The 13,665-nt window shown below is 40.2% G+C and overlaps 1 protein-coding gene and 1 pseudogene across 2 annotated transcripts in view; one reads left to right on the forward strand and one right to left on the reverse strand.

The window, feature by feature from the left end:
• The first annotated feature begins 530 nt into the window (after window positions 1–530).
• LOC138148347 (transmembrane protein 135-like) overlaps window positions 531–13,665 on the forward strand; it is a 147,186-nt gene continuing 134,051 nt past the window's right edge. The window contains exon 1 of one of the 2 annotated variants that reach the window (XR_011165035.1): window positions 531–736. Coding sequence is in view for 1 of the 2 variants with exons in the window: in XM_069071041.1 (XP_068927142.1) it covers window positions 596–736 (141 nt within the window). In the remaining variant the exon portion in view is untranslated. The remainder of the gene's footprint in view (window positions 737–13,665) is intronic. The other variant, XM_069071041.1, reaches the window with a different exon arrangement.
• LOC138148203 (eukaryotic initiation factor 4A-I pseudogene) lies at window positions 5,304–6,053 on the reverse strand (annotated as a pseudogene).

Below are 13,665 nucleotides of genomic sequence, written 5' to 3' on the forward strand. Positions count from 1 at the left end.
CCCCCAAGCGGGTGGGGGAGGGCTGGAAAGGAAGCTTACTACCCCGTCCCCGTCCCCCCTCCCCCCTCCCCGACCGGGAGCCCAGCCAGACATAGCAGACTACAAGGTGGAGAGGCGGGGAATGAGGAAGGCGCGCTTCCGCATGGCGTTCCCGGCGAACTCGGACGGGGGGGGGGGGGGGGACCGGGGGGGGGCTGGGGTCTGGGGAGCGCGCTCGGAGCCAATGTCCTTTTTCAGACCCCGGAGAGGAGGGCCGACCCATGGGACAAGGTGGGGGTGGTGGTGGTCTGAGTAAGAATTACGCCGCGCGCCCGCGCTCGCGCCTGTGGAGGGGGCGGGTACAGGGAGCGCGCACGCTCCGCCTCCTCCCCCCTCCGCACGTTCCTCCCCCCTCGCCCTGCGATACGCCGAGCGCTCATCATCCGAGGACTTTGGCCCAGAGTAACCCCGCTCGCGTGACCTTTCCCCTCCATTCCGCACCTCCCGAGAGCCGGCGGGGCAGGGCGGCCGTTGGGTTCTCGTTTCCCTCCCCCTCCCTCCCTCCCTCTCTCCGGCCCTCTCCCCCCGCCCCCCTTCCCCGACGGTGCTTCCAGACATGGCGGCGTTCAGCAAGTCCATCCCTCACAACTGCTATGAAATCGGCCACACTTGGCACCCGTCCTGCGGGGTCTCCTTCGTGCAGATCACCAGGGGCGCCTGGGAGGAGTCCTTGAAGATCTATGCGCCTCTGTACCTGGTGAGAGAGCCCGGCTCCCGGCTCCCGCTCCGGCTCCCCTCCCCCTGGCTTGGCGTAGGGTGGGCCGGACCGGCTAGTGGGGGTTGGAGGGGATGACGCCCCTCGCCCGAGGGTCCGCCCCCCGCCCCGGAGCTCGGGAGCGAGCAGGCCGGCCGAGCTGTCATTCATCCCCGGGAGCTGGGAATGAGGAAGGCGGCCGAGAGAAGCTGGGGGTGGGGGGCTGAATTCTGAACTGCTGAAAATAAATAATGAACCTTGGACCCCGGTCTGCGTCTTTTAAAAAGTCTAGGTGAGGGGTCGGCTCCCTGCCTTTTGAATCATGTGACTTGCTGTCTATCCCTTAGCATCCAGGTCTGTTAAAAAAGTGTTGAGAGGGTTTGACCCCCTGCCTTTTAAACAGTCAGTTGTACTGCCACTGGATCCAGGTGTGTGTCTTTTAAAGTGTATGAAGGTTGGGTCTCCTGCCTTTTAAATAGTATGAATTGCTGTTGCTACTGTGAGTGAAGGTTCAGGTCCTTGCTTTTAACATGGTGTGAATTGCTGAAACGACCCCGAGTCAGCTCCCCGTCTTTTAGATAATCCAGAATGAGGGTGTATAGGTCTTTGCCTTTGGGTGTATCCTGGGATTCAGGTCGGTGTCTTTTAAATGATGTTTGAAAGACTTCAGATCTGTTTTTAAAATAGTGTTAATTGCTTTATCTAACCCGTAATCAAGGTCCTTGGCTTTTAAGTAGTGGGAGAGTTTAGGTCCTTGCTTTTTTAAGTAGTGTGAATTTCTGGGTCTACCCTTAGCCAGGTCCGTGGCTTTTATATAGTATGAGTGAAGGTTTAGGTCCTTGCCTTTTAAATAGTTTTGAGTTGCTGTGCCTACCCTCGGATCCTGTGTCTTTTGAATAGTACTTTTGTTTTTGCTTGTTGTGAGAGAGAGGTGGTGTTCAGTAGGTTCAGGGAAACTCTGAGAAGGATTAAGAATCCCAGCCTGGTGATACAGAAAGACTTCTGCACTTGAAGTCATGGGACTTGAGTTCAAATTCCATTTTTGTCACCTTACTACCTGTGTGACCTTGGACAAGTCTCTTCACCTCAGTGGGCCTCTGTTTCCCATCTGTAAAACAAGGAGGTTGAAAGGACCTCTGAGGACCCTTCCTGTTCTAGGGGTGTTCTTGACTTTTTGTAGTGTGTCCAGGCCCATGCTTTTTAGATGTTGTATATGAGGATTTAGGTTAGGACCATGCCACGTTTTTGTTTTTGTTTCCTGTGAGAGGTAGTTTTCAGGAAATGCTAGGAGGCTTTGAGCATCCTAGTCTGGTTGTTGCTGGGGAAAGAGTGCAGTACTTACTCCTGGGATCGGAGTTTGAATTCTAGCTCTCTCACTTAAAGTCACCTGTGTGACTTTGGACAAGTCACTCCACCTGTATGGGCCTTATTTTACTCATCTGTAAAATAAAGATAGATAGTTGACCTCTGATCATTTCTAGTTATAGATCCTTAGTCCTAGGATTTTTGCCATTTATCCAGGTGACTTTCCCAAGGCCACTTTTGCTAGGCAGCATAGGAAGATGTCTTAGTTAACTCACAGGTTTATGGTGCTTGGAAATTTTGAAACTGTTTCTCTTAAGTTCACAGACTAGACTAATTAGTGTCTGGGAGTTTGAGTGGTGTTATATAAAACTTGTCTTGGGTTATTCAGTGTATACCTTCTCCTGAAAGTTGTTCAGGAGTCTTTTCAAGATCTATTCAGAATTCAGAAGTGCTTCATGTAAGGGCATCCAGGAATTCATATGAAGATGAATTTCACATTAAAAACACAATTTAAAAAGTACTATTAGACACAAAATTTCCTTCTTTCTTTCACGTTACCTTCCTCAATTTAAAGTTCTTTCTAAAAGAAATACAAGTATTATTTTTCTTCACTTCTAATGTCTTCTTGAATTCATTTTTTCCTGTATTCTTTACAGTAGTGCAAAACATCAATTGGTCAATAAATACTAACCCCCTGTTAATTCAGATGTATGTGGTGGTTTGGTATGATGGAAATAGCGCTCGGGCATGAAATCAAAGGACCCTAGTTTCAGCTTCATCTTTGCCACTTACTACATGTATTGACTTAGTGCAAGTGGCTTAATTTATCGGAGCCTTGATTTTCTCATTTGCAGAATGATCTTGTTATCTTTATAGCTCCTGATCCCATGAATAATTTACTTCAGCACTTAATGAACTCTTTCTATGAGCTTAGGCCTTGTAGGTATGCTTATTAGAACAGTATTGCTCTTAATAAGGTCCTTAAATCTAATGGGCAGGGGATAAGACATGTTCACAAATAAGTGTAATACAAAATGGAAATGGAATGTGAAAATGTGTAAGAGAGGAGTAAAGTACTGTTGAAGGATATAGGGATAATTTCTAACTCTGAAAGATCAAGGGAGGCTTCAGGGATGTGGTGTTTAACTTGGAATGTCCCTTGTCAGAGATGTTGGGGTATAAGCAAAGGCATGAAGAAGAAAAATTTTTGGGGAATGACAGGTAGTCTGTATTAATGAGAGTCCAAGATAAAGGTGAATATGGTGAGATAAGGTTGGAAAAGGAGGAATTGTAGTACAGAGGCAAGAGTACTGACTCTTGAGTCTGAGGTCCTGGGTTTAAGCCCAACCTCTTAAATTACCTCACTGTGAGATTGGGCTAGTCACTTAGCCTTCCTCAGCCAAAGATTTTTTTTTTTTAAAAGCAATTGGGGTTAAGTAACTTGCTCAAGGTTACATGGCCAGTTATTTCTGGGTGTGGTGCTGAGTATCTGAGCCCGGATTTGATCCAGGTCATCCCGACACTGGAGCCGGTGCTCTTACTCGCTGTGCTACCTGGCCGCCCCCAAAGATTTTTTTTATCTGTAAAATAAAAGGTTTGACTAGATGGCCTTTGAGATTACTTCATATTCTAGATTTATGATCCTCTGATAAGGAGAGAGCCAAGTAACTGTATCATAAAAGGTTTTTTTTTGAGAAATTGTTGGATGTTGAGAGTTGTATTTTGTTCAGTAGGCAAAGGAATTAATTCACACACTAATTTGTATGTGGGAATTTGCATAGTTTTAGTACATGGTTATTTCAGACTCCATTTACCCAAAACAGTTTGTCTTTTCTCTCCAAACTCCTCTCCAAAAAAACTGTTTCTCCCATAATTTTGTAGTTGCTTCTTTACATACCTGTTGTTTCCTTCAAATAGAATGTAAACTCATTGAGAATAGGAGCTTTTTGTGTATGTGTGTGTGTGTTTGTATTCTCAGTACCTAGCATAGTGCCTTAGGTGCTTAATAAGCATATGAAAAATTAATAGTCTTTTTTGGGGGCAGTTTCCAAGTAATTTTTTTTTTGCAGGGAGGAAAGCAAGGCAGTTGTGGTTAAGTGACTTGCCCAAGGTCAGACAGCTAGCAGTTGTGTCAAGTGTCTGAGGTCGGATTTGAACTTAGATCCTCCTGACTCCAGGGCCAGTGCTCTATTCACTGTGCCACCTAGCTGCCCCCAGTTTCCAAGTAATTTTATTCAGAATTTTGAGTTTTTCTGAATCAATAAAAATTATTCAAAACAAGAAAAATGATTACTTTCTATCCTGCTCCACTTATCTGGAGAGGAGCTAGTCCACTGAGCCTTTTCATGCCAATGAACAAATTTTGAACAGAAACTGGGAGAGAGTTGAATAGTCAGTCATGGACTCTTTCATTTACCTGATGAGAGGAAGTATTTGGCTAGTGGGAATTAGAGGACAGACTTGCTGAAACACTGAAATGTTGATTAGTATTTTGGAGGAAGAAAAGCCCTGAGACATAAGCTTGCTACAAAGAAGGGTGTGTATGTAAACATTCATAGCTCCTTTTGCCTCAAAAAGTGACATTTATTCAAAGTTTAAAAAAAGGAAAAAAATGACAAAAGTATTAATCCTTTCTCCTTCCCTCCCCTTCCAGTTCCCTCTCCTCTCATCTCAGAGAGCAGAAACTTGGGTGAGATCAGATGGAGAAGCCCTTCAGATGAGGTTAGCCATGTTGAAAGGTGTCTCCTCAGTGGAGGTGTTTCAGAAGGTCTTGATATCTTGCTAGAGTCTCCTGTCTTCTGTCACCATGTTGATGGCATCCCCTTATGAGGAAAGTAACCTTCACAGCCAATTCTGTGAATATAATTCTCCTGGTTGGTGGGAAAGTCATAGCAACCAAAGATACTTGTTGCATATCTGTGCTTCTAGGCATCTTCTTTTTTTTTCTAGGCATCTTTTAATTTTGTTATTTAGTTGGTGGGGTAGGTAGGTGGCACAGCATGTTGGACCTGGAGTCAGGAAGACATCTCCTGAGTTCAAATCTAGTCTCTTTGAGTCTCAGGTCCTGGGTTTAAGCCCCAATTTACTAGCTGTGTGACCCTGGCCAAATCACTTAACCCTCTTTGCCTCAGTTTCTTCATCTGTAAAATGAGCTGGAGAAGGAAATGGCAAACCATTTGTCAAGAAAACTCCAAGCTGGGGTCACAAAGAGTCAGACACTACTGAAAAGCAACAATAACATTTCAAACAGATCGTGCAACTTCTATTATTTTTGTTCTAAATTTATGTTAAACTGATGAATGCTTTCTACTGTCAGCTATTCTTTCTTGACTAGAATCCTGTTAAAATCCCTCATAAACTTTTTGGTCATTCCTAGCACATCTAAGTAGCTTTTTCCAGAATATTTGCTACTGAGTTTCTGGAATATGTCATAGTCCAGGTCCTTAAAAAAATAGTTTAACATTTAATCATCTTCATCCAGTATAGACATCTTGATATGCTTTTCAGATTAAACATGTTAGAGACACGTCCTTGGGTGCCTGTGATGATGTGGGGAGCTTCTATCTACAAGTTCTAAACCTTAGCCCAATGTTTATTTCTCTAGTGAAGGCATGGAATGAGGCATCCATGTAGTCTTTCTAGTATCATCACTATATTTTGGATCTGTGGGACTACATCCATTATGGATGCCAAAACCAGAGTTTTTATGGCCTTTCAGTCCAGTTCAATATGTTGCAAAGTGGAAATTGCAAAGGGAACAGTCTTTCCAGTCCCAGACTGGGCTAGAACAATCATATCATAACCCTTGAAAGAAGGAAAAATTGCATTTTGCTAAATGGCAAGATGGCTTTTCAAAATTATAAACACGTAAACATATGCTACAAAGGAAAGGTTTTGAGAAATTTATGTCAAAGCTATCCACAATTTCATTTTAGTTTCTCTTGATGCCACCATCAGGTCCCATTCCATCAGGACTGTTGTGCCTGGATCAGAAATCCTAACTAATAGCAGACATGATACTGGGGACTAGCATAATAATTTGCATAATTATTTGATCTCTGCTCTCATTCATGTGGGTACTTAGATTGAGGTTCAGGTGAATGATATGATTGATGCTGGTATTCTTTTCAGTGGTGCACATCACAATCATCCAAGCCTTCTAATAATAATAGCAACCATAACAATAATGATGGGTGATATTTCTATAGTGCTTTAAGGTTTGCAAAATGACTTCCATATATTATTATATTTGAATCATCCTAACCACCCTGTGAGGTATCTTTTGTGATTCTTGACCATACTGATCCAACATATTGGAGTACAGATGCCTATTGTTATCCTGAACCGCTGAACAGTAATTTCTTCAAGGAATTTTATGGGATTTTAACATATATATGAGAAATAATTTGTTGGCAGATACCCTCTAAGGTAGTGTTTTGCTTTAAGAAATCAAATTCCTTGGGGCAGCCAGGAGGACCTGAGTTCAAATCTGGCCTCAGACCCTTAACACAAAAACTAGCCATGTGACCTTGGGCAAGTCACTTGGCTCCAATTGCCCTCCAAAAATAAAAAGAAATCAAATTCCTTTTTTATAGCCACCAAACAATAAACATAATGAGATCTTTTTTTTTTTTCATTTTATTCTCCCAACCACCACATGAGATAGATGCTGTCATTCTCCCATTTTACAGTTGAAGAAACTGAGACAAACAGGATCCAAAGTCACACAGCTGGCAAGTGTCTGAGAGCCTATTTTAATTAAGGTCTATGCTATGCCTGTTATTCAGTTCCTCTGGTAGTACATTCATTCACATTTAGAGTTCTTTGCAATAGATGTTTGCATTTAAGACACTTACATTTAATGTTTTCTCCCTATGTAGTTTATGAATATTTCAAGGGAAGGTAACCAAGTATCCATGAAATGCAGTTTCTTACTGTCTTTAATTGTGCAATGAAATCAACTTGGACAGCTCCTTTATTTGTTTTCATGACAAATCTGTGACTTGCCTACTATTTAGTTGCAACCTCTTTATATCTTCTAGTTTCACTTATAGTAAGAATGATGATAATTATGTACTTAAGTTGAGTTATATGAGCCATCATTGTAGTACAGTTTGAAAAAAAAGCTATCTTTTAACATTGAACTTAAGAAGAGCTGCCAAGTTCCTTTGTTGTTGTTGTTTTTTAATCTTTTCATCAAATAGAGTAGGATAGGTAGCATATTCTTATTCATGGAACTGGAAAATTCAGACTTAATTGTGTCTGGCACAGACTGTTACTTGTTTGTTAACTTAGATAATGGCACTCCTGAAACATGGTTTTCTTTTCATAATTAATAACTTCTGTAGGCTTTGGGAATTAGGGGGATGAGACTCAGTCTCTTTGCTGTAGAGACTAATCATCTTATTTGGGAGCATAGGCTATCTTGTATTGTTATTTATCTGTTATGTATATACTTTATTACATATAGAGAGAACGATAGGATTTAGAACTAGAAGGAGACAACTAGTTTAGTTCACTAACTTTTTTTTGCTTTTCTTTTGGAGGGCAGTTGGGGTTAAGTGACTTGCCCAAAGTCACACGGCTAGTAAATATGTCAAGCATCTGAGGCTGAATTTGAACTCAGGTCCTCCTGACTCCAGGGCAGGTGCTCTATTCACTGTGCCACCTAGCTGCCCTGCCCACTAACTTTTTAGATATGATGAGATTCAGGGTCACCAGCTAGTAAGTAGCAGAACTGGGATATGGCTATGCTTTTGTGCTAATTTACACACATACATACATAGATATTATATGCAATTATACACATACATATACAATACAATTTGCACACATATATATTTATGTTTGTATCTATGTGTATAGATATAAACTCATAGACACACACATATGTGTATGTATGTTTATATTATATATAAATATATAAATATTCAAAAGCAGAATTATATGATGGGAAAGACCTGGTTTGCCAGTAGTTTTAATTTGCTGCAACTTCAATATTTGCTGATAGTTTGATATGAATGCTAGAAAAGTTAACAAAATCTTAAATTTAGTTAAAAGAAATATAGTATCCATAAAAGGGAGGGCCTAGCCTACCAAACTCTGGGCTTGTGAGGTCATATCTAGTATATTTTGTTTAGTTTTGGTGCCACATTTTAAGAAAGACATTGATTAACTGAATTAATTAACTAAAACAGTATAGGGTAGTGAAAAGGAGGCTAGATGGTTCAGTGAATAGAACACTACTGGGCCTGGAATCATGAAGACTTGAGTTCAAATGAGACCCCAGACACTAACAGTGTGACCCTGGGCAAGTCACTTAACCCTGCTTTCCTCAGTTTCCTTCTCTGTAAAACGTGCTGGAAAAGGAAATGGCAAACTACTCTAGTATCTTTGCCAAGAAAATTCCAAATTGAGTCATGAAGAGTCACAAATGAAAGAAATGACTAAACAACACTCCCCTTGTGGATGATAGTTCTGTTAGGCCTTTTTTTTTCCCCTACATTAACACTACATTTACAGCTTCTACCTATTGCTTCAGGTTATACTCTCTGTAGTGAAAAAGAGCAAGCCCAGTTCTTCTTTCATGTGACAACCCCCCAAATACTTGAAGACAGCTGTCATTCCTTTCTACATTTTGTCTTCTCTGGGCTAAATTGTTTCAGCTGATTTTAATATAGCATGAACTTTAGGCTTTTCACTGTTCCTTTTGCTTTTCTTTGGACTGTCTTTAATATGTCATCATTCTTTATGAAATGTGCTCAGAATTGTGTTTACTTGGTTATGTGTGTGCATTTTACTGAATTCTGCTGCTCTTTTGTCATTATCTGTAACTGCATCTACATGTGTGCTTTTTTAACATCAAAGTATTTAATACCTCCTTTTAGACTACTTCCACCTTAGTGGTTATGCTTGCATTGTTTAGAATATTTAGAAATGTAGAGATGCCCTAGTTTATTTTTTGTTTAAGAAAATGGAATTAAAAGTTATCAGTCCTATTGAGTAAACTCTTTTATTTCTTACATCTCATTAAGAAATAAGCACAGTACATAAGAGCCAAATAGTCTTTGTGTGTGGACAGTATTTGACCCTGTTGGTTACCTTCTCCTTCTGTATTTTTGTGGGGGAAGATGAGCTCTGTGTTAGAACTACTGAGTTTGTGAGATGCCTATTGTGGGCCACAAAACTGTTCATTCAACCTGCAATAAAAACCACTGAGGCAGAGCTCCAAGCCAATAACCTTTAATTAAAGGAACATAGCCCAATTTAATGACTGGGACCTTAGATCTTCCTCATGATCTGAAATGCCCTCTTTCTCCAGGGCCATTGTTTTATAGTGCTTGATACCCAGATGGTATAGGTGAAGCAAAGTAAAATACAGTCTTATTGGTTGATAGACCTACATCTTAAACTTTGAAGAGAGCCTTAAGTTCTTGTTTACAGTCAATGACAGGTGGAAGATGTCCAAAAATGGGCAGAGCTAATTATCATTCCCTAGTTCCATGTTGGGCAATAGAGAGCCGTAGGCAGCTCTGGCAGTGTGAAGACAGGATCACCTGTTGTTTAAGTACTTATGTGCAAGTTGGCCAAGTGCCCATAGACCTGTTTCCCCATCCAAGGGATGATAAAGGTGGAGGGACAATCAAGAATAGCTGGGGGACTTTCTATATCATTAGGTCATCTTTGCCCCATGGGGCTTGGTCACCTACTTAGCAAGAAGAAAGGGTAGAGGTAGGGGTGGCTAGGTGGCGCAGTGAGTAGAGTGCTGACCCTGGAGTCAGGAGGACCTGAGTTCGGATCCGGCCTCAGACACTTAACACACACAAACAAAAAAAACCTAGCCATGTGACCTTGGGCAAGTTACTTAAACCCAGTTGCCCTCCAAAAAGGGTGGAGGTTCTCTAGTTAGCTTCCTATGATTATGCAAGTGAACTTCATGACAAGCAAGTGAACATGTAATCTTGTAGTATTAAGTTTGGGGCCTGTTATAAGAGAGAGTCTGTCTAACCTTGTCTAATTGTCCCCAAATATAATTTATATAAATGTATTCATACTAGTTGATTATATTGACTAGATGTATGTACCAGGCAAGTATAACAGAAACGATCATTATTCCTGTGGAATCACACTAGACTGAATAATACTGATTGGAAATAAACCAGGTGTCTAAATTAATCACTTTATATGGCCACCATAGAGGGAGAGATGTCTAGTTGACACTTCACAAAGCAGGACTGTATTTTCTTCCAGTAGCCCAGTTTTATAACCTTGGAGTGTTCCTGCTAGTTGCTAAATCTTGTTGACTACCTCCATGTATCTCACCATTCATATAGGCACTAGCCTAGTTAAAGGCGTCCTCATCTTTTTCCTGGATTGTTATAATAGTCTTCTATTTGGTCTCTGTGTCTCACCTTTCCCTTCTTCATTTCATCCTCTAATTGATATCTGAGTGTCAGAAGCTTCAGCACCTTCTTATTACTTCTTGGATAAAATTCAGCCTTTCCCATTTGGCATTATTTATTTAAATTTTTATTAGAATCTTTTCTTTTTATATCACCTTCATTTCTGAATGTTTTTCCTCCCTCCATTTCTTGAACATAAGATAAAGAAGAAAAATTTTTAAAAAGCTGTTCAGCAAAACTAACAAGATGTCAAACTGAGTCTATTAGTTTATATAATATTCTGTTCCTAGAGTTCTATAGCTCTTCAAAGAAGAGAAAGAGATGTGTTGTTTCAAATCTTCTGCAGCTCAAGCTTGGTCATTATAATTACAGTGTTTATTTTCATTTTTTCATTCTATTTAGATCATTGTAGTAGTGTGTTGTTTTCCTGGTTCTGCTTACTTCTTGTTGGTTTCTCTGCCTCATATCTCACCTCACCCCAGTCCAGTCCATCTTCTGCTCACCTATCAGACAGATCTTCCTAAAAATGAAAGTCTGATCATGTGACCTCCCCTCCCCCACACCCATTCTATAAACTTCCTTGACTTTTTTCAGGACCTAATGTAATATCTTTTTGCATTCAAAACCCTTCATAGCCTGGCCCTCTCCTTCTTTTCCAACCTTCTAATACCTTACTCTTCACATATATACTGGGATCAAGTGAACCTAGCCTTCTTGCTATTCCTTATATAAGACTTTTCATTGACTGTCCCCCATGTCTGGAATTCTCTCTCTTTCCATGTCGTCTCCTTGCTTTCCTGGCTTCCTTCAAGTCCCAGATAAAATCAATACCTCATTCTGCAAAAAGCCTTTCCCAGTCCTCCTTGATGCTACTTCCTTCTCTCTATTGACATCTCCAGTTTGTCATCTGTATAACTACTTCTGCATCTGTATTTACATCCACAATCTACATCTTTATCTAATTTTGTTTGTACATAGTTGTTTACATGCTGTTTTTCCTGTTAAACTGTGAATTCTTCAAGGGCCAGGACTGCCTTTTGCCTTTAGTTTTATCCCTAGCCTGATGCCTGTCACATAGTAAGTCCTTAATAAATGGTTACTGAATTGACTTCTCTTTGGATTGGTTCATGCTTCCCTGAATTCTTGATATTTATCATATGTCATGGTGCAATAATACTCATGTACCACAATTCATTTAGTTGTTTCCCAGAGGTTTTTTGGAACCGAAAGCTCTTCGTAATTTGGCTGCTATTTACCTTTCTAGGCTTATTACTTGTTATTCCTCTTCATGCACTCTACATTCTAGGCAAACTTACTATTTTGTGGTACATAGCATTCTTTCTCCTGTCTGCTTTTGTGCACATTGTGATTGCAGTGGACAGCACAAGTAACTTTTCTATCTTTGTTGTTAAACCTTTTTTTTTTAAATTAGAAAAGGATATGTATTTTAACTTTGGTAATTTGGAACTACTGTATTCATCATATTTGAACTGAATTTTTGATGACTTTTAATGTCTTCAATTACATTGCTTAATTGTTTTAATGTCATTTAATTAACATTTTGTTTATTCTCTGCTTTCTTTACTCTGCATCATTTCATACAGATAGAAATCATTGATGTCTTTGGAAAAGCAATTTCAATTGAATGTTGGAAGTTGGAAACCAAACTGGAACAGATTGAGAAAGGAGATACAGGCATCAAGAGTAGACAGCTTTTTTTCCCCCCAGAAATTTGACTGTGAATGGGGAGGAGAGAGATATAGACACTTAGGTTGTGGGGAAAATAGGGTCAAATGAATATGTGTGTGTATATATATATATGTATATGTATTATAAAAGATTTAGGAAACTTAGGCAACAGGGAAGGAGCCATCAGATAGTGTTGAAAATTAACTAGATTGACAGAGCTAAGGATAATAGGAGGAAGATAGTGTTAAAGGCACAAGTAGAGGGGTTGACCTTAGTGTAGAGAAAACCTACTTCTTTATCTTAGGTTAGAGCAAAGGAGAATGGTGTATAGTGATGAAGAATTTTGTGATATAGACTGGTAGAAAAGATGGTTAGAATGAATAGCCTCTCTTTTCTGTTACATATTTATTTATTTAAATTTTATTTTATTAAATTTGTTTATCTACTTTCAGTTTACAACATTCAGTTCCACAGTCCCTTGAGTTCCAAATTTTCACCCCTTTCCCCCTCATGATGGCATGCAGTCTGATATAGGCTCTACAAATATCTTTGCATTAAACATTAGTCAGGTTTTAAAGAAGAATTGTAATGAATGAAGTGAACAAAGAGAAAGAAGGAATGAAACAAAGTTAAATAACAAAAGAGAGAGCAAGTAGTTTACTGCAATCTGCATTCAGAATCTGTAGTTCTTTTCTCTGGATGTGGATATCCTTTTGTAATGTAATGCCAAAAGAAGGCAACTTCCCAGGTTCAAAATACCAGCATAGGTGCTCTCTATTTTATTCAGTGACAAACCAAGAACAGAGAAGATCAAAACATGACATCATTCAAAATACAGCATTCACTAAGCGTGATTAAATAATCTCCAAGTACTACCCCACCCCAGGACCTTCCAATCAATCAATCGATTACAAAGTCTCTGTTCTAAATACTTCTCCACCCCTAGGCTATACCTTAATTAAGTCCACCACAAAGCCCCTCTTCTCAAATGGAGATTAGTTTCCAAACATAGGTGAAGTACCTTCATTTGTCAATCACAATAAGGTCAAAAGTTCCCCACCCCTGGATCACAATTGAATCTACCCCAGAGTTACATCAAGTTTAAACACAGCACTTAATACCCAAATGGAGGTCTTTTCTTCATCTTGACACGAGGCAAGTTCTCAGCAATCTTAGTTCCTGGGGAGACAAGGCTTAGCAAAGCCACAAGATACATTGCCAGTCCCTTCATGAATTTATCCTCTGTCTGTAGAACAGTCCTAGAACCCCTGATTAGCAAAGCCCTCTCCCAGGATTTCTGTAAACATACAACAAGAAAATCCTTCTTCAGGGCTTCTGAACCAACAGAAAGGCTCCCAGACCCCTGCAACAACAGCACTGTCCCTCACCAGTGGACAGTATTCACTCTGTCTGCAGGACAGTCTCCAGACCCCTGCAACAACAGTACTGTCCCTCACCAGTGGACAGTATTCACTCTCTGTCTGCAGGACAGTCGCAGGCCTTCTTAGCGAACAGCCAGGTTCCAGGACTTCTTCA

Source organism: Petaurus breviceps, unplaced genomic scaffold (genome assembly GCF_028583685.1).
Source record: "Petaurus breviceps papuanus isolate PSGF00001 unplaced genomic scaffold, PetGlider_PUasm1.0 90823, whole genome shotgun sequence".
In the NCBI taxonomy this organism is placed as follows: Eukaryota; Metazoa; Chordata; class Mammalia; order Diprotodontia; family Petauridae; genus Petaurus; species Petaurus breviceps.